Source organism: Somniosus microcephalus, chromosome 27 (assembly GCF_052327205.1).
Source record: "Somniosus microcephalus isolate GS21.2 chromosome 27, FLI_Smic_1.0, whole genome shotgun sequence".
Classification (NCBI taxonomy): Eukaryota; Metazoa; Chordata; class Chondrichthyes; order Squaliformes; family Somniosidae; genus Somniosus; species Somniosus microcephalus.
Window position 1 is genome coordinate 17,030,990 of NC_141013.1, and position 25,948 is coordinate 17,056,937.

At 44.8% G+C, this 25,948-nt stretch overlaps 1 protein-coding gene across 4 annotated transcripts in view; it reads right to left on the reverse strand.

Annotated features, from left to right (window-relative positions):
• agbl1 (AGBL carboxypeptidase 1) overlaps positions 1-25,948 on the reverse strand; it is a 268,365-nt gene that overhangs the window by 221,758 nt on the left and 20,659 nt on the right. For 2 of the 4 annotated variants that reach the window (XM_085968575.1, XM_085968578.1), the window contains exons 3-7: positions 18,583-18,729; positions 15,606-15,737; positions 11,861-11,954; positions 3,492-3,529; positions 1,519-1,727 (exon numbers count right to left, since the gene is read on the reverse strand). In XM_085968575.1, coding sequence (XP_085824701.1) covers positions 1,519-1,727; positions 3,492-3,529; positions 11,861-11,954; positions 15,606-15,737; positions 18,583-18,729 — 620 coding nt within the window. The remainder of the gene's footprint in view (positions 1-1,518; positions 1,728-3,491; positions 3,530-11,860; positions 11,955-15,605; positions 15,738-18,582; positions 18,730-25,948) is intronic. The other 2 variants (XM_085968576.1, XM_085968577.1) reach the window with 2 other exon arrangements.

Here is a 25,948-nt window from a genome sequence, read left to right on the forward strand (position 1 = left end):
GTGATCCCAGGGACGCTTGCGAACCGCCTGCGCCCCTGGGATACCTGGGCCTCTGCGCATTACATAGTGGAGAGGCCCAGGATCGGAAGTCTCGGGACCTACGGAGCCAGCGGGTAAGTGCGTAGATTTTTTTCCGATCGGAGGCGTCCGCCCGCAGGAATCGGGAATTCAGGCCCATAGTATTTACAGCACAGAAACAGGCCATTCGGCCCCACTGGTCCATGCTGGTGTTTATGCTCCACATGAGCCTCCTCCCACCCTGCTTCATCTCACCCCATCAACATATCCTTCTATTCCTTTCTCCCTCATATTTATCTAGCTTCCCCCTTAAACACATTAGCACTGTTCTCTTAAATCCCCCCTCCCGACCCTGTTCACAACAGCGCTGTCCACTTGATGCTGCTCTCGGGAATCAAAGCTCTACCAGATACTGTGGGCGGAACTTCACAGCCTCGGGAAGGTAGCAGTGAGGCGCAGAGTAGGGAGGGGCAGAGAGGAGAGGTCCCCAAATGCTGACTGTCATGTAAAATACATACTTTGAGTTATGTTATAGAATGCCAGGGATCTTGCGCAGGTGCTCGATGGTCACTATATGGGTGCGGTCAATACCGCAGTGTGCAGTTAAAATGCTACTGTTTTTAACAAAAATCCTGTGCTAAACCTGGTGGAATCAGCAACATGTCAAAACAGGGCCGTGACACAAATGCAGCATTTTTGTCTAAGATTTAGCCAGAGGTGGGGAAGGGTAGAGAGTCTGAAATGAAGGAGGAAAGAGAGAGATTGAACTGAGTCTGAGGCAGAGGTGAAGATGAAAGAACAAAACAGTGAAGGGAGGGCTACTGAAAAACCAAAGGAAAGAGAACCTTTCATACAGACTTACCGTTCCAGGATTCTTAATAGGGGAACGTGAAGCTGAAAGCGTCCTGGTGGGGCGCAGCCTGAGAAAGTTTGATTTGATCTGAATCAGATAGATTTCTTCAAATTTATTGCCAAGAGTGAACATTGGCTTGCGCAAGCCTTGAGCAGAGAGGAGCGGGGGACATCGAATCCTAGAATGGTTACAGCACAGAAGGCCGCCATTCGGCCCGTCGAGCCCGTGCCAGCTTTCTGCCCGAGCACCTCAGCTAGTCCCGCTCCCCCGCCCTTTCCCCACAGCCCTGCAAAAATAGATGCCTGGGTTGGGCCAGGCATTGTGGGGGCAGGCTTCTGATTTCCTATGAGTTATAAGATCTTTTTATTGTACAGTATGGAACATGCTATGGCACTCTGAGAGTTGCAGTAATGTCAGAATGTCCTCCACCACTGACATTTCAGCCGTTCCTTTGGAGCTTTTATACGATGCTGCCTGCAGCTGCTGCCTGTCCCTCTCTACACTAATCCATTCATCTCTTTTTTTCCTCGTTAAAATTGAAGGGACTATTTTGGGCAAGGACAAAAAAAAATCCTGTGAAAATAAAGTCGCATTCGGCAAATGGTGCGGAGGTTTTATGGCATTTGCTCAGGGCTGTCGCAACCTACCCGTGAGGTGCTGAGCAGGACTCTCATCCCATCTGCCTCGAGAAAGGCTTTCTTCCCCGTCTTGAGGTTTGTGATATTTTTAATGCAGTAGAGCAGAGCTTCGTGAATGGGAATGTACTTGTTCTGCGTATCTCGTTGGTGCCAGTCCTGGTAGAGTTTTAAGAGCCGGTGGATGTACCCGCTCTCCACAGCTCGCCTGCTGTTCCATTCTGAAACACAAACATAGAAAAATAGGAGCAGGAGTAGGCCATTCGGCCCTTTAGAAAAATAGGAGCAGGAGTAGGCCATTCGGCCCTTCAAGCCTGCTCCGCCATTCAATATGATCATGGCTGATCCTCTATCTCAATACCATATTCCTGCTCTCTCCCCATACCCCTTGATGCGTCTAGAAATCTATCTATCTCCTTCTTAAATGTATTCAGTGACTTGGCCTCCACAGCCTTCTGTGGTAGAGAATTCCACAGGTTCACCACCCTCTGAGTGAAGACATTTCTCCTCATCTCAGTCCTAAATGTCCTACCTCGTATCCTGAGACTGTGACCCCTCGTTCTAGACCCCCCAGCCAGGGGAAACATCCTCCCTGCATCCAGTCTGTCTAGCCCTGTCAGAATTTTATACGTTTCCACGAGATCCCCTCTCATTCTTCTGAACTCTAGTGAATACAGGCCTAGTTGACCCAATCTCTCACAACAAATATTTTAACAGGCAATCAGATCTTTCTGAGTAATTCTTCCATAAACCTAAGCAAATATATAAAATTAAAAGCTGTCTGGATCTGCAGGGTGAGGATTGACCCTAAAGCTCTGGCTCTACATCTGAGTAATGGACAATAGTGCCACCCTGTGGAATATGGCTGTAGCTACACCTCAAACCTGTGTGTAACACAATCGACTGTCTATTTATAGTGTTGTAATTTATACACAGACCCCATCATGAACACAACCTTTTACCATATAACCTTACTGTGCCACAGTCCAATTATCTCATGCAGAGCGTGGGCGATGTAATTCTTACAACAATTATACTTGTGATAAAAATAGCGACAATCTTTACAGTTCTGGATTCAATTGGCTGAAAATGCAGTATTTGAGTTGCTTTTCAACCAATCAAATGTCATGTTTTGAACGGTACACCTGGGATCAAATGGAGAAGCAATAGAAACATCAGATCTCAATTTGCCCATAGAGCCCGACCCTTACCAGCAGCATAAAGACAGGTGAAAACAGAGAGATTAGCGGAGGCAGAGTCGTTGTTTTTTTTTAGTTTCTTGTTTTTTTTATTTATATAGCGTCTTTCACGCGTTGGAAAGTAAAATTCGAAGCGCAATCATGGGAATCAAAATTAAAAGCGCAGTCACTTGGCAGTGCTATTAGTAGTGCAGTCGCAGGGTGGGACAGTGAGATTAGAAAGGAAACCATGGAACATGATTAGAAATTAACTGGAATTTTATACAGCGCCTTGCAGGACCTCAGGATGTCCCAATAAACTTTACAACTGCTTAAATCACTTCTGAAGCGCAGCCACATAACACACAGCAAAGCCCACAAACAGTAATGAGCTAAAAAAAAAAGAGCCAGTTAATCTCAAAGTGCAGCCACGGAGCAGGACAGTTAGAAGCACAGTCACAAAGTGAGATGAGAAGTGAGGTTTGCAGGGACGAGCTGATGAAATCAGCGGGCACGGCTGCAAATCGGGAAGGTGAGATTAGAAACACAGCCAGTAAACGAGGCGATGAGATGTCGAGGAGGGGAAAAAAACAGAATTGTATCCAAGGAAGACTTTAAAACAAACAATAACAAACATTTTAGTAACATTATTGTTTTCATTTTACGTGAATACACAGGGTAGAAAGAACGTATTGCTTCAGACAAGAAGGCAGATTCACAGTTTAAGACAGGCGTCTACAGATTTAAAATCATTTTACTATATATTTTATAAAAAGGATAATGAAGCGTGAAATGAGTAAAACTTACTCGATTTCAGTAAAGCTGAAAGAGCTTCTGTGGCTGCTCTGAAAATTAGAATTAATATTTTATTCAGTGTGCAGACTGCGTCAAATAAATGCATCCAAATATATACTATCTCTCTTTAAAAATTCCAGTCGTTGCTCGGACATTCTGGAAGACAAAGAGCTTTTAATTCCTGAATTAAAGAATGGAGCTCCAACACAGATCCAACAATGTACCTTAACCCAGATCGAGAGGAACTCGAGTCTTATCTTTCTTATTTCACACATAAGCTGTTTCATGTCCTCTCTAAATGAGGCTGACAGTTTAATCCTGAATTTAGACATTTTTCTGCCATGGATTCAGGCCCCATATGAAACTGAGTTGAGAAGATCCAAACTGATGCCAAATAGGATTCCTGCAGCCAGCAAACAGAAGAGGTCATTCTTCTATCGGTCTGGAGTGGGTTGGAATCCAGGTCCCATACTAGGGTGGAAGATGGGACAGTGAGATTAGAAGCATAGTCAGTAAACGCAGCGATGAGACGTAGAAAAAAAAACAGAATTGTATCCAAGGATACAACTAAAACAGAAGGTACTTGATGACTGGAAGTGCAACGAGACCTGGGTGTCCTTGTGCACCAGTTGCTGAAGGTAAGCACGCAGGTGCAGCAGGCGGTTAAGAAGGCAAATGGTATGTTGGCCTTCGTAGCAAGAGGGTTTGAGTACAGGAACAAGGCTGTCTCGCTGCAGTTGTACAGGGCCTTGGTGAGACCACATCTTGAGTATTGTGTGCAGTTTTGGTCGCCTTATCTGAGGAAGGATGTTCTTGCCATGGAAGGAGTTCAGCGAAGATTCACCAGGCTGATACCTGGGATGGCAGGAATGACGTATGAGGAGAGATTAGGACGATTGGGCTTGTATTCGCTGGAGTTTAGAAGAATGAGAGGGGATCTCATTGAAACTTATAAAATTCTGACAGGACTGGACAGACTAGATGCGGGAAGGATGTTCCCAATAGTCAGGGAGTCCAGAACCAGGGGTCACAGTCTAAGGATAAGGGGTGGGCCATTTAGGACCGAAATGAGGAGGAATTTCTTCACCCAGAGAGTGGTGAACCTGTGGAATTCTCTACCACAGAAGGCAGTAGAGGCCAATACATTAAATATATTCAAGAAGGAGTTGGATATATTTCTTAAGGCTAAAGGGATCAAGGGGTATGGGGAGAAAGCAGGGACCGGGTACTGAATTTGGATGATCAGCCATGATTGCATTGAATGGCGGAGCAGGCTCGAGGGGCCGAATGGCCTACTCCTGCTCCTATCTTCTATGTTTCTATGACTGAATCCCTCATAATAACATTGGGTCTTGAATGGATAGCCAACCTTTCAAAATGGTTAGGGATCTTTGGAATTCTCTACCCCAGGGAGCTGTGGAGGCTGGGTCATTGAATATATTTAAGGTGGAGATAGATTTTTGAACGATAAGGGAGTCAAGGGTTATGGGGAGCAGGCAGGGAAATGGAGTCGAGGCCAAGATCAGATCAGCCATGATCTTATTGAATGGCGGAGCAGGCTCGAGGGGCCGAATGACCTACTCCTGCTCCTACGCTTTATGTTCTTGTGATAGAATGTGATGGTTCCAGTTAATTAAACAATGGAGGTGATTTTGAGAGCCACCTGATGGAAATGAGGCAGTAGCGCCCCACAAACGATAAGTTACTGCCCCACTCCCACCAACGCTATATTCCCAAGGGCCTACTGCTGGGTGACCGGAGAGCCCGCTGAGTCTGGCGTTAGGCCCTTCTTAATATGAAAATAAGGTTCTTGGGATGTACACGGGACGTCGATTGCCTTTTTAGGACACAACTGAGCCGTGTGGGCTCTGTACAGCGTTAGCTGGAGGTCCAGCTGAAGAAGAGCCCAGAAGGTAGGATATTTCTTTATTTTGTGGGACCAGGAGGAGTAGGTGCCCCCTGAGAATGGACCCCAGCGACCTGCTTTTATCTGGTCCATGCCGGTCAATATGCTGCCCACAGCCCGCTGACCCTATGTTAATGAGGCCAGGTACTCAAAAACGACTGGACCTCCCGCCGACACTATCGAATGACCAGCCATGAGCACGCTCTGCCGGCTGGCCGCTGTACATCGTTCAGGGGGAAATCTACCCCAATAACACTTGGACAATTCATTACACTTTAAAACTTACAGCTTGTGGAGCCAGGCAGTCAGCCTGCCTCGACTCTGAGCTGATAGGCTTTTCGATTGAAAAATACTCTTGTGATCCTGAATTTTAACCCCTTACACGCTGACATAAGAAAACTACGAGGCACTTGGTCTGAGTATTAAACAAGGCTTTAATCAACTGTTTTTCAACATGGAGATCTAGTTGTGTCCTTCACTAGTTCCTGTTAAAGAATGTCCTGAGCAAGCTGGGCCCATGCCCGAGTATTTATACTCTCCCTGGACAGCGCCACCAGCAGGCCGCCCAGTATCATTTCATAAGTCATTTCCACATGAATGACAAGATTCATGTCACACGCTGTTTATAAAATCCTGGAACTCCCTCCCTAACAGCACTGTGGGAGTACCTTCACCACACGGACTGCAGCGGTTCAAGAAGGGGGCTCGCCACCACCTTCTCCAGGGCAACGAGGGATGGCCAATAAATGCCGGCCTTGCCGGCGACGTCCACATCCCCCAGGAACGAATAAAAAAAAACAAATTGCAAATTCTGGCACCCAGAATCGAACTAGCAACCGTGGCTAACACTGCCTCACAGACAGGCAACGGGAAGCATCTCAAATGGCGCCAGATTGTGTTTCGGTTATATCAGCATACACTGGCTTCGGTTTGCAGGATCAAATCTCTAGGCATTTGAGGTCGTCAGCAGCCACTCCGTGGAAGACGACGGAACCCATGGTGGCCAATCATTTACTTGTAAGTCAGTCTCTACACTGTATTTATAGAACAGAAGTGGCTTCTTCATTTAAGTGGCTTCTTGCCTGAATGAGCCTATATTTACAGCATGTTATTTAATCCTCATAATAAAAATTGGCGCCTACCAAAGCAAAAAGACGAGGCCCCTCTTGGTGGTGACATGTTTTGCTTTGTAGACTCCTACATCTTTCACCTAATCATACATTTCCCTGTCTCTGGAATCAGTGCTCCTGTTCCTCTCAGTAAGTACAACAGAGCCCTGCACCTCTACATGTTGAGAGGGATCTTGTTACACAGCGACTGGGTCAAATGCCAGGCATCAGTGTTGTTATAAAACTGAGCCCGACTGCTGCCAATTAGATGCCAGGCATTCTGTCCAAAGAAAAAGAACGTCTCAGAATATTAAGTGAAGGCCAAGGAAAGGTTGGGGTTCATCGCACAAATATGTTAATGCTTGACTGAATTTTTGTAGATGCTGCCACACGCAGCTAAGTTTTCAAACTCTCAGTACGAAGTGGCGTAATGTGCATTCATTAAGAAACTGGTCTAGCATGTCTCTAACACAGCGGGAGTAACAGATGCGATAGTGACCCTATTGTATTTATCACTGGGCCCTAAATAGGTAAGAGAGAGAGACAGACAGCAGCAGATGGGCTGGATGGACAAGTATCTATGCTCTGCCTCTGAATTCAAAGCCTGGCACAGGCAGGACTGGAACGTCACTCAGTTCTAAATTTGAATGATCTATATATTATTTAAAATTTTGTGTTTGGAACATAGATTCTGTCTACAGACCTTGCTTTCCGTGTCACAATTTTGAGTTACATTTTTTTATGTCGACACTTTACATCGAAACTGCCTATATAAATACTTATACTAGAGAAACAGCACAAGGCCATGTCAACATTTACAATATAAAGATCCTATATTGACCATCAGTTTGTTAATGAACCAACTGAATTACTCAAAATGGTACTCGAATAGACTTGTATCTGCAAGTAATTGAAATTTCGAATGTCCGAAATAATGTTATGAACAAAATAAAATAATCAAAGAACCATATTTCAAAATAATATGATTATATTTAAACATTGAATTTATTTTGTGTCTTTTAATTGTGCCCTTCATTAAAGTCTTTACTTCAAGGATTTATCCCCTCATATAAAGCCTGGGCTTTGCTGGCGATTTTCACCTCAACATTTGGAGAGAGCTTTTAACTGGATCTGCATGTGTCAGCTGTGGCTCAGTGTCAGAAGGTTGTGGGTTCAAGTCCCACTCCAGGGACTTGAGCACATAAAGTTAGGCTGACACACCAGGGGAGTGCTGCACTGTCGGAAGTGCCGTCTTTTGGATGAGACATTAAACCGATGCCCCGTCTGCTCTCTCAGGTGGACGTAAAAGATCCCATGACACTATTTCGAAGAAGAGCAGGTATCCTGGCCAATGGTTTATCCCTCTATCAACATAACAAAAACAGATTATCTGTGTGCAAATTGGCTGCGCATTTCTCACATTACAACAGTGACTACACTCCAAAAGTACTTCATTGGCTGGAAAGCACTTTGAGACGTCCGGTGGTCATGAAAGGCGCTATATAAATGCAAGTCTTTTTATCTGTGCATGTGCACTTTGCGGCATTTCCCAGCTTGCAATGTGGGCATCAACAGAAACTGAAGGGTGTCGAGGTGTCTCCTCTCATCCTGCGAGGATTGGAGAGTTTGAAAGAAATTGGAGAATAAATTCTTCAAGCATTATCTAAGACAAGTGATGAGATTTATTAACAAATGTTGTTTCGATTATGAATTGCTCTTACAGACGACACCTTGTGATCAGCGACCACCGTGATTCTCAACCAGCTTTGTTAGAAAAGAAAAAAAATTGCTTATTGAAAATGGATTTTTTTTTAGTGGCTCAACTATTTTATTGCATATTCAGTTGAAAAATCGTTCACTAGCTTAAGGAAATTATTATAAAAAGTTGAAAACTATGAACCTTTGAGCCTTTAGTTATCACATTCTTGTTTGTTTATGGGAATTTCTGTTTATTAAATACAGCTTAAAATGGCAAACTCACTCATCGAGCATTCAGAGGTACATTTTTTACCTCATATCGTTGGAAATTGCACAACAGAGCTTGTGATTTTCTGTCCATTCATTTTAAGTAGAAAATTTGTCCTTCAAGGCAGCGGTGGAGAGGGTGATGCAGGGATACCCAAGAGCAAAAAGGGGTTGCAAATGTTTTGGGGGAGGAGGCTGAGGGAGGAATCGCAGTGGAGATTTGGGCATGATGGTTGAAAAGGAGACAAAAGGCAGTTGACCCCATTCCCTTGAGTCTCCCTCCCCCCCTCCCCCCCACACAAAGCTGTTACAACAACAACAACTTGCATTTATATAGCGCCTTTAATGTAGTAAACCATCCCAAGACGTTTCACAGGAGCGTTATCGAACAAAATTTGACACCGAGCCGCATAAGGAGATATTAGGACAGGTGACCGAAAGCTTGGACAAAGAGGTAGGTTTTAAGGAGCGTCTTAAAGGAGGAAAGAGAGGTAAAGAGGCGGAGATGCTCTACTTCCCCATCCCCAGTACTTCCAGATCCAAGCTACCCCAAATACTGCCAGTCTCTGACACCCAATGCCCCCAGAAACTCCCCCGTAGATTTCCTCCCTCCCTACTCTCAGTTCCTGGGACCCCCCCTTTTAATACTCACAAATTCCAAAAGCATATCTCCCAGATCCGAGGGCCAGCCCCAATGCAGATAAGTCAGTGCCCCTGGTAATACTACTTAGCATAGTACCATCATTCTTCTAAAACCTCTGACTCTGCATGAGCAATACCACAGGAAATATGCTAGTTTTAAAATACACATAGTACCTGAAACACAATATTAGTGATTCTTACTACAACGCAAACACCCCTTTAAGAACTATCACCCCTTCAAAAGTGTAACAGCTCGATATACACAATATAAACTGGTAAACAAATTGGTAAATATCAGCTAGTAAATAATATAAAATAGATTTTACCAGTATAACCTGGTAAAATACAAACTGGTAAGTAGCCTACACTGGCCAAGCAATATACACAGGTAAAAATATAAACTAGGACATCATAGAAATTGGTACAAATATAAACTACAGGAAACTCTTTTTTATCCGGCACCGACGGGACCGGCGTGGTGCCGGTTTATCAAAAAGTCCAGATTACAGAGAGGTTTAGTAAAAGGTACGAGAGCCCCGTACACAGCAACATATCCAGGCGTCCCTGTTGCACAGCAACAGGTGCAGGAACTCCGGTTACACGGCCACAGATCCAGGAACGGCCACTAATATGAAGTAAAACTTACCTGAACCTACTCCTGAATTTTGCCAGTTAACATAGATTTCCGGTTATTTAGGTGCCGGTAAATCGAGAGTTTCCTGTAGTACATAATATAAATTTGTAAATACTAATCAATCTCCTGTGGCATTGCAGATGGAGAATCAAGGCTAAGTGTACTCTTAAGGTGAAGCGGGATTAGCGGGCGAGGGGATAATTGGACCAGGGGAGTAATTCAGTTTCCATTTTAAAGTCACACATTCTGTCCTTATTTTTAGATTTATATTATAAATTCCTACATCCACATTTCTAATGAAAACTGCCTGTGTCAACCTGTGGTGTTGTAAGTGCATCCTCCCACCAGTGGTGGTGCTGCAGCACACCACACCTAACTACAATGTCGCTTGTTGAGACAGGCGCTTCCCACCATCAGTGTGGACACAACAATCTTTAGAATCAAAGAGCTGACAGGAAGTGTGCACAGATGTAAGACTTTTAATATATCATAGATAAATAACAGAAACTAATAAATAATACTATATAAATTACAAATATAAACTTGTAAACAATATAAACTCGCATATATTAGCCAGCAAAAAATGTGTTAGTCAATTTTGGGAATTTGTGAATATAAACTAGTAGATAATATAAACTGGTACATAAATCAAACTAATAAATAATATAAACTGGTAGATAATATAAACTGGTACATAAATCAAACTAGTAGATAATATAAACGTAGATAATATAAACTGGTAGATAATATAAACTAGTAGATAATGTAAACTGGTACATAATCAAACTAGTACATAAATAAAATGGTAAATAATATAAACCAATAAATATAACTAATATAAACTAGTAAATATGAGCTAATAAATAAATTGGCAAATGTAAGTGAGTAAATAGTATAAACGAACATTAGGGTTAACTGGTGAATTAAACAATTTAATAAATATAAACTAGTAAACAATATAAACAGGAAGTATAAAGTATTAATTACCATAAATGAATAAATAACGTAACCCAATAAATAGTTGCGTGTTGTATTTCTGCAATTCTCTTTGCTGCTCTCTGCCTCGATGTAACATTTGTGAGTATTTTTCTCTTATCAGCAATGGAAACCAAGATATCTTAGAATTCACAGCAGATACTGAAAACCCTCTATTTAAACTGCAGTACTTTATTACTAGAGGTGAGTCTTGGCTTAGTGGTAGCATTACTGAGTCAGAAATTCCTGACGAGTGGAGACTAGAATATTGGGTTGATATCCGACCAAGCACTTGCGTCCGGACAGAGTGGCCACTGACTCCATGATAATATTCCAACCTCTGAGCCAGAAGGGGGTTTGGCTCCAGACAGAACCAGCGAGTGCCTGCTCTGAATACCGGCTGCTCCTGTCCAATATGTGCATTCCCTTCCCATTACTAAGGGTTGTTGTTGTTTCATATGATATGAGGGGGGATGTCTAGTTTGGCTATCCATTCAATGGCCTCCTGAGATGCCGAGTGGAGAAATGAGGTGCCTCCCAGGGAGCTGATGACAACCTACACGTGGTCTCCCCGTGTGTGATAGTTCACCGAGAACTTGCCAGCTAATGTCATCAAGAAGACGACCGAACGCCGAAAGCGGCCTCCCGGTCTGAAAAGCATGAAAGCATCGAGCATGTCAACCAAAGGTCCCTTTCAGGACCAACCAACCAAGATAATTGGCCCCGCACTCCGCATTTATCAACTCAACGTTGAAAGCCTAGCAAGAGCGAAGTGTGAGGTCTTGTCGAGGGAGCTTAGAACGCAAACGATCATCCAGGGTAAGTGGGGACCTTTAACCTTTGTTGCAGAACCATCTGGGAGAAGGTAAACTGAAGATAAAAACGATGAGGAAAGCAACTGGGAACCACCTCAGTTACTCTTCCCTAGTAAGTGGCTCAAGAATCCCATGCCTGAGACTTGAGTTAGGATCTGCCCTGGGGCAGAACATGACTTTAATACTAAATACTATTCATGTTTATTTGAACGTCACAATGACTTAGCTGAAAACAAAACCATTCATTCAGTCAAGCAGGGAGACATTGCCCTGAGGCAGATTGTACTCTAAGATTAGCACAGCACAATTACATTGTGGCAGACCTCAATCCTTACCTTATAGCCCTCGTGTTCCTGGTTGTGTATGGAGATATCAGGTTAAGCAGGAGTCTCGTAATTCCACTCTTACCCATTGCAGCACCAGTTGCAACTGTAAAGGCAGCATGAAATATATCAAATAGAGTCACAGAGTCATAACGGCACAGAAGGAGGCCAGTCGGCCCATCGAGTCCGTGCCGGCTCTCTGTAGAGCAATCCAGTCAGTACCATTCCCCTGCTCTATCCCCGTAGCCCTGCAAGTTTATTTCCCTCAAGTGCCTATCCAGTCTCCCCTTGAAAACATTGAGTGTCTCCATTTCCACCACTTCCATCAGCAGCGAGTTCCAGGTCCTCACCACTCGCTGCGTAAACAAGTTTTTCCTCACATCCCCCATGTATCTCTTGCCCAAAACCTTAAATCTGTGTCCCCTAGTCCTTGTACCATCAACTAGTGGGAACAGCCTTTCCCCGTCTAGCCTATCCAAACCCGTCATAATCTTGTACACCTCTATCAAATCACCCCTCAACCTCCTTTGCTCTAATGAAAACAAATCCAGCTTCTCCAACCTGTCCTTGTAACTAAGATCCCCCATCCCTGGAACCATTCTGGTAAATCTCCTCTGCACCCTCGCAAGGGCCTTTACATTCTTCCTAAAGTGTGGTGACAAATATAAACAAATTCTGGTGAGGTCATAGTGATATCACACACTTGCCCAAATTATCAGGGAGATCTAGTACTGGTGTGCAAAGCAGTTTAGTGGCTGGGTCAACTGATGTTGCTGCACACAGTCTTTGCGGTCCTGATTATCAGGTAAGGAGTAAACACTGTCTCAGTGTGTTACAGTATAGGAATAGGCCATCCAGCCCATCAAGATTGCATGGTAGCATAGTGATTATGTTACAATAGCGGATGCTGGAAATCTGAAATAACAACAGAAAACGCTGGAAACACTCAGCAGGCCAGGCAGCATCCGTGGAGAGAAAAAGATTTAACGTTTCAGGTCTGGGACCCTTCATCAGAACTGGAAAAAGCTGGAGATTTAACAGATATTAAGCAGGTGCAGAGACAGGGAGAGGTTGTGGGGCGGGGGTGAGGGGAGGGGGTTGGGAGGGGAGGAAGGAATTGAAAGAACATACTGTGCTTTTGTAAGAGGCAGGAAAGATAAAATGCCTCTTACATAAGCACAGTATGTTCCTTCAATTCCTTCCTCCCCTCCCCCCCCCCCCCAGTCTCTGCACCTGTTTAATATCTGTTACATCTCCAGCTTTTTCCAGTTCTGATGAAGGGTCCCAGACCTGAAACGTTAACTCTGTTTCTCTCTCCACGGATGTTGCCTGGCCTGCTGAGTGTTTCCAGTATTTTCTGTTATTATTAGTGGTTATGTTACTGGGCTAGTAATCCAGAGGCCTAGACTAACGATCCAGAGACATGAGTTCAAATCCCACCACAGCAGCTGGGGAATTTAAATTTAGTTCATTAAATAAACCTGGAATAAATGGAAACCATGAAACTAATGGATTGTCATAAAAACTCATCTAATTCACTTTTCCCTGAGGGAAAGAAATCTGCTGGCCTCTATCTCCAGACCCACAGCAATGTGGTTGACTCTTAACTGCCCTCTGAAATGGCCCAGCGAGACACTCACCACCACCTTCTCAAGGGCAATTAGGGATAGGCAAAAAATGCTGGCCTTGCCAGCAACGCCCACATCCCGTGAATGAACAAATAAAAAAAGACTAGTGTTGTTGGCAAATTGAGCCACCCAGTCTAATCTCATTCTACTATTGACTTGTTTTATTTTTGTTTAGTAAATAGGTATGGCAGTTAAAATTCCCTGGAACTCGACATGTACCAGATAAAGCAGGCCGTGATTAGATGCAAGTGTTGGGGATTGGACGCATACTGCAGAAGGGCAATGTGAGACCGATAAGTGAGACAGACAGATTCCTGGGATGGCAGGATTGTCGTATGAGGAGAGATTGGGTCGACTAGGCCTGTATTCACAGAATCACAGAATCACAGAAACCCCACAGTGCAGATAGAGGCCATTTCGGCCCATCGAGCCTGCACCGACACATATCCCACCCGATCCCCGTAACCCCTACACCAACACATATCCCACCCTATCCCCGTAACCCCACGTATTTAATCCCCCTAACACTAAGGGTCAATTTATCATAGCCAATCAACCTAACCCGCACATCTTTGGACTGTGGGAGGAAACCGGAGCACTAGAGTTTAGAAGAATGAGAGGGGATCTCGTGGAAATGTATAAAATTCTGACAGGGCTAGACAGACTGGATGCAGGGAGGATGTTTCCCCTGGCTGGGGGATCTAAAACGAGGGGTCACAGTCTACAGGATACAGGGTAGGACATTTAGGACTGAGATTAGGAGGAATTCCTTCACTCAGAGGGTGGTGAACCTGTGGAATTCTCTACCACAGAAGGCTGTGGAGGCCAATTTACTGAATATATTTAAGAAGGAGATAGAGATAGACACAAAAGGCATCAAGGGGTATGGGGAGAGAGCGGGAATATGGTATTGCGATAGAAGATCAGCCATGATCATATTGAATGACGGAGCAGGCTCGAAAGGCCGAATGGCCTACTCCTGCTCCTATTTTTTTCTATAACAGTTTGTTATCACAAAACAAGGACATCGGGAATATATAACCACTATGCAAAGCGATATCAGAAATAAATAACAGCTATATACTGCAGGAGGGCAATATTAGAAACATTTAACAGCTATATACTGAGGGGGACAATGTCAAAAGCTATACTTATATAATTAAGTGGGGAGACAAGATAAATATTAGTGTTTTACATTTGTTAAAATGAAGGGAAAAAAATATATGGTCAAAGTGTGTGAAAACTGAAGAAACAAATTAAAATTGATGTGGGAAATGAGAACGCACTTCTGTAAGTAAATTTGTAATAAGGTATTAAGGACCACTGACATCCTTGATCGAACAATCAAACTGGGTAAGCGATCAGTACAGCCTCTTACGTGAATATTTCACAACAATTTTAACTATTCAAGAGGTCAGTGTTCTCCAAGATGATAACTGAAGTGGGAACATTCAGTCATGGAAGAAAGGGAAGGAGTAAAGGAATGTAACATATAAGATCCTGAGGGGTCTTGACAGGGTGGATGTGGAGAGGATGTTTCCTGTTGTGGGAGAATCTAGAACTAGGGGTCACTGTTTAAAATTAAGGGGTCGCCCATTTAAGACAGAGATGAGGAGAACTTTTTTCTCACAGAGGGTCGTGAGTCTTTGGAACTCTCTTCCTCAGAGGGCGGTAGAAGCAGTCTTTGAATATTTTTAAGGCAGAGGTAGATAGATTCTTGATAAGCAAGGGGGTGAAAGGTTATCGGGGGTAGGCGGGAATGTGGAGTAATCGGATCAGCCACGATCTTATTGAATGGCGGAGCAGGCTCAAGGGGCCGAGTGGCCTACTCCTGCTCCTAATTCGTATGTTTGTATGTAACATGAAGCCCAGAGGAAATGGCGCAAAGATGCTGAAATAAGTTAGGACAGGTGTGCTACCAGAGCCAGCTAATTTGATTCGAATCTCTCGACAAGCTTAGGAGGTACAATCGTAAGAATCGCCTTCCACTAAAACGGAAGCCTATAGGGACAGAAATACTGGAGTCAATTATAAAGTTGTTAATTATTAGAGGTTACACTAGGGATTCTTAGAAGCAGTCGTTTAAAGTTTCCAAGTCTGTGACTTCAGTGACCTTCCATGACACTTACCACTGGAAGCATAGATCTTGAGAACCCACAGACAGGGAGTGGCGTACTTGGGGTGGGGTAGACAGTGCTTCAGCAGGCTCAAGGTCTCATTTATGGTTCCAATTTCTTGAGCTTTTTGTCCAAACCTCCTGTCTGTGACAAAATAACAGATAATCCAATAAACCTTCAGATCCAGTGACAATAAATCATGCCGCTAGTCAAGTGATCAAAATGGCATCGGGACGAATATTCAGAAGTTTATCTTTGACGACTGTGGGTGGCCCCCCTATCATGAAAGTCACTGTTTATAGAATCATTGAAGGTAAGAAGCCATTTCGACTCATCAGGTTTGTAATGGTGTTTTTCTCCACATTTCTACTTGCCCGCCATATGCTTAATGGTCCTCTTTGTAAAACAAGGACGAGAGAGAAAGGAGGGGAGGGGGTGGGGAAAGAGATCACTGCTGTCGAACTGAGTCGCGTCAGAGGAAGAAAATTAAAATTAAAAGTTGAATTCATGTTTATATCGGCTAATGAAAGTTAACATTTATGCGCAGAAGAACGTTGGCAGTAGTCACTCTGTTAAAACAATTTGCTTTTATATCAATTTTATAAGGGGGTGCCCTAAACTGTACACAATATCCAACACGGAATTCTCATAAACCATACCCATTGCCTATCTAAGGTCTTTTACAAGTACCACATTAGATCCCCTGCTTATTTTTTGAGCTGCTAGATACAAAATCAAAGATCCCATTTGCCTTTTTTATGGCCTTACCTCTTTATGCTGACATAGAAACATAGAAGATAGGAGCAGGAGTAGGCCATTCGGCCCTTCGAGCCTGCTCCGCCATTCAACGAGATCATGGCTGATCATCCAAACCCTAGCACCCGGTCCCTACACCGACAGCCATCCCACCCAAGCCCTATCCCCGTAACCCCACGTATTTAATCACCCCTAACACTAAGGGTCAATTTTTTTATCATGGCCAATCAACCTAACCCGCACATCTTTGGACTGTGGGAGGAAACCGGAGCACCCGGAGGAAACCCACGCAAACACAGGGAGAATGTGCAAACTCCACACAGACAGTCACCCGAGGCCGGATTTGAACCTGGGTCCTTGGTGCTGTGAGGCAACAGTGCTAACCACTATGCCACCATGCTGACCTCTGTTCGTCTACTCCATTTAAAATCTTACCATTTAAAGCACAGCTTTTTTCTTTTTAACCAATTCTTACTTTTAAAATGCATGACTTCATAATTTTCTACACTGAACTACAGCAGCCCATCCTGCTAACTTATCTCCTGCAGTCCTTCACAATATTTGACACAAATGGCCAGATCCCCACTTTGGTGTTATCTGCAAATTTCGATATTGTTTCTCAATTCCTGAGTCAAGATGATTAGATCAATATAGTACACTAGAGCAGCCCCAGTATAGACTCCTATGGAACGCTACTAACTATAGCTTCCTAGTCAAAGAAGCTTCCATCTCTGGGGATAGGTTATCGACCAATATTCACTACAAGCCCACTGACTCCCACAGCTACCTGGACTACACTTCCTCCCACCCCGCTTCCTGTAAGGACTCTATTCCATTCTCCCAGTTTCTCCGTCTCCGCCGTATCTGCTCCGACGATGCCACCTTCCACACCAGTGCTTCAGACATGTCTTCCTTTTTCCGCAACCGAGGATTCCCCTCTACCGTGGTTGACACGGCCCTCGACCGTGTCCATTCTATCTCCTGCACTTCTGCCCTCACCCCTGCCCCTCCCTCCCAGAACCACGATAGGGTTCCCCTTGTCCTCACCTTTCACCCCACCAGCCTCCACATTCAACGGATCATCCTCCGGCATTTCCGCTGCCTCCAAAGTGATCCCACCACCAAACGTATCTTCCCCTCCCCTCCCCTTTCAGCATTCCACAGGGACCGCTCCCTCCGAGACACCCTAGTCCACTCCTCTATCACCCCAAACAGCCCTTCCCCTTCGCCTGGCACCTTCCCGTGCAAGCGGAGGAGATGTAACACCTGCCCCTATACCTCCCCCCTTCCCACTGTCCAGGGCCCCAAACACCCCTTCCAGGTGAAACAGCGATTTACTTGTACTTCTCGCAATCTAGTATACTGTATTCGCTGCTCACGATGCGGTCTCCTCTACATTGGGGAGACCAAACGCAGATTGGGTGACCGCTTTGCGGAACACCTCTGTTCAGTCCGTAAGGGTGACCCCGAGCTTCCGGTCGCCTGTCATTTTAATTCACCGCTCCATTCCCACTCGGACCTCACCGTCCTTGGCCTCTTGTATTGTTCCACGGAAGCTCAACGCAAACTCGAGGAACAGCACCTCATCTTCCGATTAGGCACTCTGCAGCCTTCCGGACTCAATATCGAGTTCAACAATTTCAGATCATAAGCTCGGCCCCCATTTCATTTTCTCTTGTAATTGTTCCACTCCTTTCCCCCCCCCCCCCTTTCCTTTTGTTTCTCTCTCACACCTGGCAGCTATCTTTTGCCCTGCCAGTACACTTTACACCTAATCCCAGCCTATTACCATCTCGTCTAGCTTCTAATCTCTTTTACTTCTTTTGTTTCTTTTATTCTTTTGTCCGATCGCAGCCCTGCCTTCGATCTAGTTTCTTTTCTTTCCAGTTTTGAAGAAGGGTTCGACCCGAAACGTCAACTCAAATTTCTCTCCACGGATGTTGCCTGACCTGCTGAGTTTTTCCAGCATTTTCTGTTGTTATTTCCTTTTACCCATATGTTTTGCTTTCTGCCCTTTAGATGGAGAGGCTGCCATCTTTCTATGTGGTCACATTCCCATTAATTCCATGTGCTGTTATATTTGTCATTGTTTTCTTATGTGGTACCTTGGCAGATGCTTTGTTGAAAATTCGCATAAACCACATCCATCACATTTCCTTTCTCTCTGCTCTGTTATTTCCTCAACGTTAAGAATGCCAAAATGTGAAGTGCAATATTAAACTCTGTGCCTTACCTCTTTGTCCAACTTTGACAATTAAGTGCATTAAAGGCAAGATCACATCATAATTTGGAGGAGATATTCTGGTCATGTTCACTAGTGTGTGTAACAATGCCTCACTGCCTCCCTTAGAAATCATGTAACAGATTCGTTTGACTGTACCTGAAACAAAATGTAAATTAAAGAAACATAACAAATTGCATTTATATAACATACTTAACATAGTAAAAAGTCCCAAGGTGCTTCACAGGAGCATAATCAGACAAACATTGACACTGAGCCAAAGAAGGAGATATTAGGACGGGTGACTAAAAGCTTGGTCAAAGAAGTAGGTTTTAAGGAGGGTCTTAAAGGAGGAGAGGTGGCGGGGGGCAATTCCAGAGCTTCGGGCTTACACAACTGAATGCACAGCCGCTAGTGGTGGGGTGATGTGAATGGGGGATGCAAAAGAAGCCAGGGTTGGAGGAACACAGAGTTTTTAAGAGGGTTGAAGGGCTGGAGGAGGTTACAGAAATAGGGGAGGGGGGCGAGGCCATGCATACCAACCAAGAAAATGAGCAAAAGCTGACCAAAAGCTTCAAACAAGTGACACCCCTCAAAAAGCTGTCAAGCCAAGAACAGTCCTGATATAAGCCTGATGTGTGAAAACAAGTAGTTATATGGATTTCTACCTTAAGTATTGGGGAATAAAATATAAGTACATAAAAATTTTGAGAGGAAAATATAGACGTTAAAGGCACAAAATTGGTTGTGCTGTTCAGGGGCATGCTCTATTCTTAAATTTAAACTTTTTGGGGCAAAATTTAGTTGATTGCACCTCCCGCTAGCGCCCTAACAGGGCGCAAAGCATCTAGCGCCCGGGCGCGGCGTCGCCGGGCGTTGACATCACCACCATGCGCAGTGCCCCGGCCGTGAACTTCGGTAGCGCCCCCTGACTTACCGCCGGACGCCATGTCCGACAGGGTCAGGGGGGGCGTACGTGCGGCCGGGGTGGCGATAATTAAAGGGGAGGTGCCGGGCGGCCATTTTTGTTGCTGGCTGCCTGCCAGAACCTGCCCCCTTTTTCCGTCCCCGGCCTCTGATGCAAACCCCCGCGGGTTGCCGGCCGCGCTCCGTCAGCCCGGCACTTCTCTTGAGTGCCGGGTTCTTTTGCCGGCACTCCCGATCCCTGGTGGCCCAGCTGGGACCCAGGTCACGCTGCGCAAGGCCCCTCCCCTTTAATAAGGGGAGGAAGGCCTGCAGTACCGCGACACGACATAGGGGGAGCGTTTCCAGTAGCGCCCTGCCACCCTCTTGTGGGAGCTACCAGGGAAATTTGGGCGCTGGGGCACTAACCTTTTCGGGGCGCTAAAAGTAGCGCCCTGGCAAAGTTAGCGTCCTTAGGGCGACTGATTAAAAATTATGCTTTCTGGTCATTTTAAGCACTATTATACTTAACAATTGATAGAATGTTAAATCAAAAAGGGAAAATAAACTGACATTTGGATTTTTAGCCGACCAACCAGATCACCCCCTCAAAAGTTACCTCACTTTTCCACATCTAACCACATGCTGGGGCTCTCCCTCCTCTATCTAAAAGCATCTCTCCAAACTTCTCCCCTCTACCCTCCAAATGCACCAACCCCCAGCTCCGACCCCTTCTCTCTCTCCTTTATTCCCATCCATTCTCCCCCACCCCTCGCCCTTCAGCGCCACACCGACAAACCCTGTTCTCACAAGAATTCCGCAGCCGGAATCATTTCCATTAGCAATGGGACTCGGGTAGGGACAGCCCTGAGGGCAGAGAGGCACAGTCTGCACTGATTTTTGTCAGAAGACACTGATACATGGACTATTCCCCCAAAAAGCTGATGTCAGTGTGAAACTCTAGAAGCATTTCCAAATACTTTGCATAAAATGAATTGTTTTAGCGTGCAGTGACTATTGTTATGTAGGCAAACACAGAAGCTATTTTGCACATAGCAAGACCCCACAAACAACATTTGGAGAATGACCTGATGATCCTTTTTTGACGAGGATAGCAACAGACTTCAGGAGGATATAGATTGGTGAAATGGGCAGATACATGGCAGCTGGAATTTAATGCAGGGAATGGTAAAATGGCGCGTTTTGGGAGGAAGAATGAGGAGAGGCAATATAAACGAAATGGTACAATTTTGAGGGCGGTGCAGGAACAGAGAGACCGAGGGGTTTCATACATAAGTCTTTGAAGGTGGCAGGACAAGTTGATAAAACTGTTAATAACGCATACGAGATCCTTGGCTTTATAGATCAAGGCATGGGGGCAAAATTGGGTCGCACCCCCTTTGGGGCGCTAACTTCGCCGGGGCACAAAAGAATTAGCGCCCCCACACTGCAAAATTCACTGGTAGCGCCCCAAGAGGGAGGCGGGGTGCTACTGGAAGTGGCCCACCTCCCTCTTGGGGCACTGTGAGTGAATATCGCGGCACTACGTGTCCCGGCCGCAGATAGGCCCCCTTGACCCTGTCGGACATAGTGTCCAGCAGTAAGTCAGGGGGTGCTACCAAAGATCGAGGCTGGGGTGCAAGTGGGGCGCTGCGCATGGCGATGATGTCATCGCCGGAGGCGCAGCGCCGCAGGGCGTTAACGGTTATCGCCGCCGCTAACTTTCCCCTGAATTTCGCGGGAGGCGTTAGCGCCGCCGCACCCGGGCTCTAGTTGCTTTGCGCCCCGTTAGTGCCCTCTTAGGGCGCTAATGGGAGGCGCAAATCAACCGAATTTTTCCCCCATAGAGTGCAAAAGCAAGGAAGCTATGCTAAGCCTTTAAAAATCACTGTTCAGGCCACAATTAACGTATTGTGTTCACTTGTGAGCACCACACTTTAGGAAGGATGTCAAGACCTTGAAGAGGGTGCAGAGGAGATTTACCAGAATTAAACCAGGGATGAGGGAGTTCAGTACATAAGAACATAAGACTTCAGTTACGTGGAGAGACTACAGAAGCTGAGATTGTTCTCCTTAGAGCAAAGAAAAGCAAGAGAAGATTTAATAGAGGTGTTCAAAATTATGAGGGGTTTTAACAGAGTAAATTTGGAGAAACTGTTTCCAGTGGCAGGAGGGTCGGTAACCAGAGGACACAGATTTAAGATAATTGGCAAAAGAACCAGAGGGGGAGATGAGGAGAATTTTTTTTATGTGCAGTGAGTTGTTGTGATCTGGAACGCACTGCCTGAACGGGCGGTAGATGCAGATTCAATAGTAACTTTCAAAAGGGAATTGGATATGTGAAAAGGAAAAAATTGCAGGGCTACGGGGTAAGAGTAAGGGAGTGAGACTAATTGGAGAGCTCTTTCAATGAGCCGGTACAGGCACAATGGACCGAGTTGGCCTCCTCCTGTGCTGTATGAATCTATGATGGTGATGGTTGAGAAAGGAATATTGGCCAGGAATCATCTCAGACTTTTCATTCCCTTTGGTTTGAGTTAGTTTCTGTGTGATACATTGTGGCAAATAGTATAGATGCGTTTAAGGGGAGGCTAGATAAGCATATGAGGGAGAAGGGAATAGAGGGTGATGCTGATAGAGTTAGATAAGGAACGACGGGAGGAGGCTCGAGTGGAGCACAAACGACATGGACTGGTTGGGCCGAATGGCCTGTTTCTGTGGCGTCTATCCTGTGTAATCCTATGTAATTGTTTTATTGCATATTGCAGGCTGGTGTAGTAGGAAGTGAGATTGTGCTTGTAGTTCTCCAAGTGCAGAATTTCATTTCTCAGCATGCTGCCATGGGGAGGTGTCAATAAAGGAAGAAAAAATTTTACCCAGTCCTGCTCATCTCTTTGGGGCATCTCAGGTTAGGTCATACAGCAAAAATGTGTGGTGTGGGAAGACAGAACTCAAGAGAGGGGCAGGGGTCAGGTAGATAAGTTCCTTGTTTTGTTTTAAGTTTTTTTTTTGGTCGAGTAAAGTGGCTTTCAAAACTCCCTGTCATCTCTGCAAGTATAGTAATATAGAATATGATTAGTGAAATAATTAGCATTTCCTGGCTGTGTACTGAGAATGCAAAGACACAGAAAGGTGAACATACCTTTCTTCACCATCAACTTCATGTCCATTAATATCAAATCAGCTAATTGACACTAATTTTACAATCTAAAATTAGGGAGCAAGCTATTTTAAAAAGATCACGGAGTGGGACAGTGGGGCTGTGTATTGCAGTTCCAGCCAGCTGTCCTTTGAGTAGCAGGATGTGAGTTCCAGTCTCAAATGTGCCACCAGGACGAATATTGAATGGATGCCAGGTGCGTCCCATATACAGGGAGGACTGACCACAGCCACGCACATAATTACGGAGCTACATTGTTGGAGACATGCGTACGATTCCCACCTCAGCTGGAATCTGCATAAAAACTGAAAAAAGGATGAAGACAAAAATCAAAAGATTATTTACCCGAAGTTACATTCACTGTGATCTCCTTCAACCAGGTCTTCCATGTTTTGTTTTTTTGGGGTTTTTTAAAATTCGTTTATGGGATGTGGGCGTCACTGGCAAGGCCAGCATTTATTGCCCATCCCTAGTTGCCCTTGAGAAGGTGGTGGTGAGCCGCCTTCTTGAACCGCAGCAGTCCGTGTGGTGAAGGTACTCCCACATTGCTGTTAGGTAAGAAGTTCCAGGATATTGACCCACCAACGATGAAGGAATGGCGATATACTTCTAAGTCAGGATGGTGTGTGACTTGGAGGGGAACTTCGAGGTGGTGGTGTTCCCATGCACCTGCTGCCCTTGTCCTTCTAGGTGGAAGAGGTCGCGGGTTTGGGAGGTGCTGCCGAAGAAGCCTTGGCGAGTTGCTGCAGTGCATCTTGTAGATGGTACACACTGCAGCCACGGTACGCCGGTGGTGGAGGGAGTGAATGTTTAAGGTGGTGGATGGGGTGCCAATCAAGCGGGCTGCTTTGTCCTGGATGGTGTTGAGCTTCATGAGTGTTGTTGGAGCTGCACTCATCCAGGCAAGTGGAGAGTATTCCATCACACTCCTGACTTGTGCCTTGTAGATGATGGAAAGGCTTTGGGGAATCAGGAGGTGAGACACTCGCCACAGAATACCTAGCCTCTGACCTGCTCTTGTTGCCACAGTATTTATGTGATTAGTGAACAGTGGCTGAATTTTGTGTCACATAAAAGCAAAAGATAGGAAGGAGAAAAACAAAAGTGGCAGTCAGAGAAATCAACGGTTTAAATCAAACATGGCCACAGTAAATAATAATTCTAATAGGTCTAAGAGCATTAAAAAAACAAGCCTGAAGGCTTTGTGTCTTAATGCGAGGAGCATTTGTAATAAGGTGGATGAATTGGCTGCGCAAATAGAGGTAAACGAATATGATTTGGTTGGGATTACGGAAACGTGGCTCAAGGATGGCCAAGACTGGGAACTCAACATCCAGGGATATTCAGGAAAGATAGGCAAAAAGGAAAGGGAGGTGGGCTAGCATTACTGGTTAAAGAAGGGATTAACACAATTGTAATGAAGGATGTTAGCTCTGATGATGTGGAATCTGTATGGGTAGAATTGATGAATACTAAGGGGGAAAAAACTTTAGTGGGAGTGGTATATAGACCTCCAAACAGTAAGGCGGAGGTTGGGGATGGCATTAAAAGGGAAATTAAAGAAGCGTGCAATAAGGGCACAGCAGTCATCATGGGTGACTTTAATCTACATATAGATTGGGCCAAACAAATTAGTAACAATACTGTGGAGGAGGAATTCCTGGAGTGTTTACGGGATGGTTTCCTGGACCAATATGTCGAGGAACCAACCAGAGATCAGGCCATCTTAGACTGAGTATTATGTAATGAGAAAGGATTAATTAGCAATCTTGTTGTACAAGGCCCCTTGGGTCGGAGCGATCATAATATGATCGAATTCTTCATTAAGATGGAAAATGAAGTCGTTGACTCAGAAACTAGGGTCCTCAATTTAAATAAAGGAAACTACGATGGTCTGAGGAGCGAGTTGGGTAGGATTGATTGGGGAATGGCACTCAAAGGGTTGACGGTGGATAGGCAATGGTAAACATTCAAAGACCGAATGGATGAGCTACAGAATTTGTTCATCCCAGTTTGGCATAAAAATAAAACAAAAAAGGTGATTCAACCGTGGCTAACAAGGGAAATTAGGGATAGCATAAGATCCAAGGAGAGGACATGTAAATTGGCCAGAAAAAGCAATAATCCTGAGGATTGGGAGCAGTTTAGGATTCAACAAAGGAGGACAAAGGGATTGATTAAGAAAGGGAAAATAGAATATGAGAGTAAGCTTTCAGGGAACATAAAAACTGACTGTAAAAGCTTTTATAGATATGTGAAGAGAAAAAGATTGGTGAAGTCAAGCGTAGGTCCCTTGCAGTCAGAATCAGGGGAATTTATAATGGGGAACAAATAAATGGCAGACCAACTAAATACATATTTTGGTTCTGTCTTCACAAAGGAGGACACAAATAACCTCCCAGAGATGCCGGGGAACATAGGGTCTGATGAAAGGGTGGAACTGAAAGAAATCAGTATTTGTAGGGAAATGGTGTTAGGAAAATTGATGGGACTGAAGGCCGATAAATCCCCAGGGCCTGATAATCTACATCCCAGGGTACTTAAGGAAGTGGCCCTAGAAATAGTAGATGCATTGCTGGTCATCTTCCAGAACTCGATAGACTCTGGAACAGTACCCATGGATTGGAGGGTAGCTAATGTTACCCCACTATTCAAAAAAGGTGGCAGAGAAAAAGCGGGGAATTATAGACCGGTAAGCCTGACATCAGTAGTGGGGAAAATGCTAGAGTCCATTATAAAAGATGTAATAGCAGAGCACTTGGAAAGCAGTGACAGGATCGGACAAAGTCAACATGGATTTACAAAAGGTAAATCATGCTTGACTAACCTACTGGAATTTTTTGAGGATGTAACTGGTAAAATAGATAAGGGAGAACCAGTGGATGTGGTGTATTTGGACTTTCAGAAGGCTTTCGATAAGGTCCCACATAAGAGATTAGCATGCAAAATTAAGGCACATGGGATTGGGGGCAAGGTATTGACTTGGATAGAGAACTGGTTGGCGGACAGAAAGCAAAGAGTTGGAATAAACGGGTCATTTTCCGAGTGGCAGGCAGTGACTAGTGGGGTACCGCAAGGATCGGTCCTAGGGCCCCAGCTGTTCACAATATATATTAATGATCTGGACAAGGGAATTGGATGTATTATCTCCAAATTTGCAGATGACACAAAGCTGGGTGGGAGGGTATGCTGTGAGGAGGATGTCGTGAAACTCCAGTATGATTTGGACAGGTTGGGTGATTGGGCAGAAACATGGCAAATGCACTATAATGTGGATAAATGTGAGGTTATCCACTTTGGTGGCAAAAACAGGAA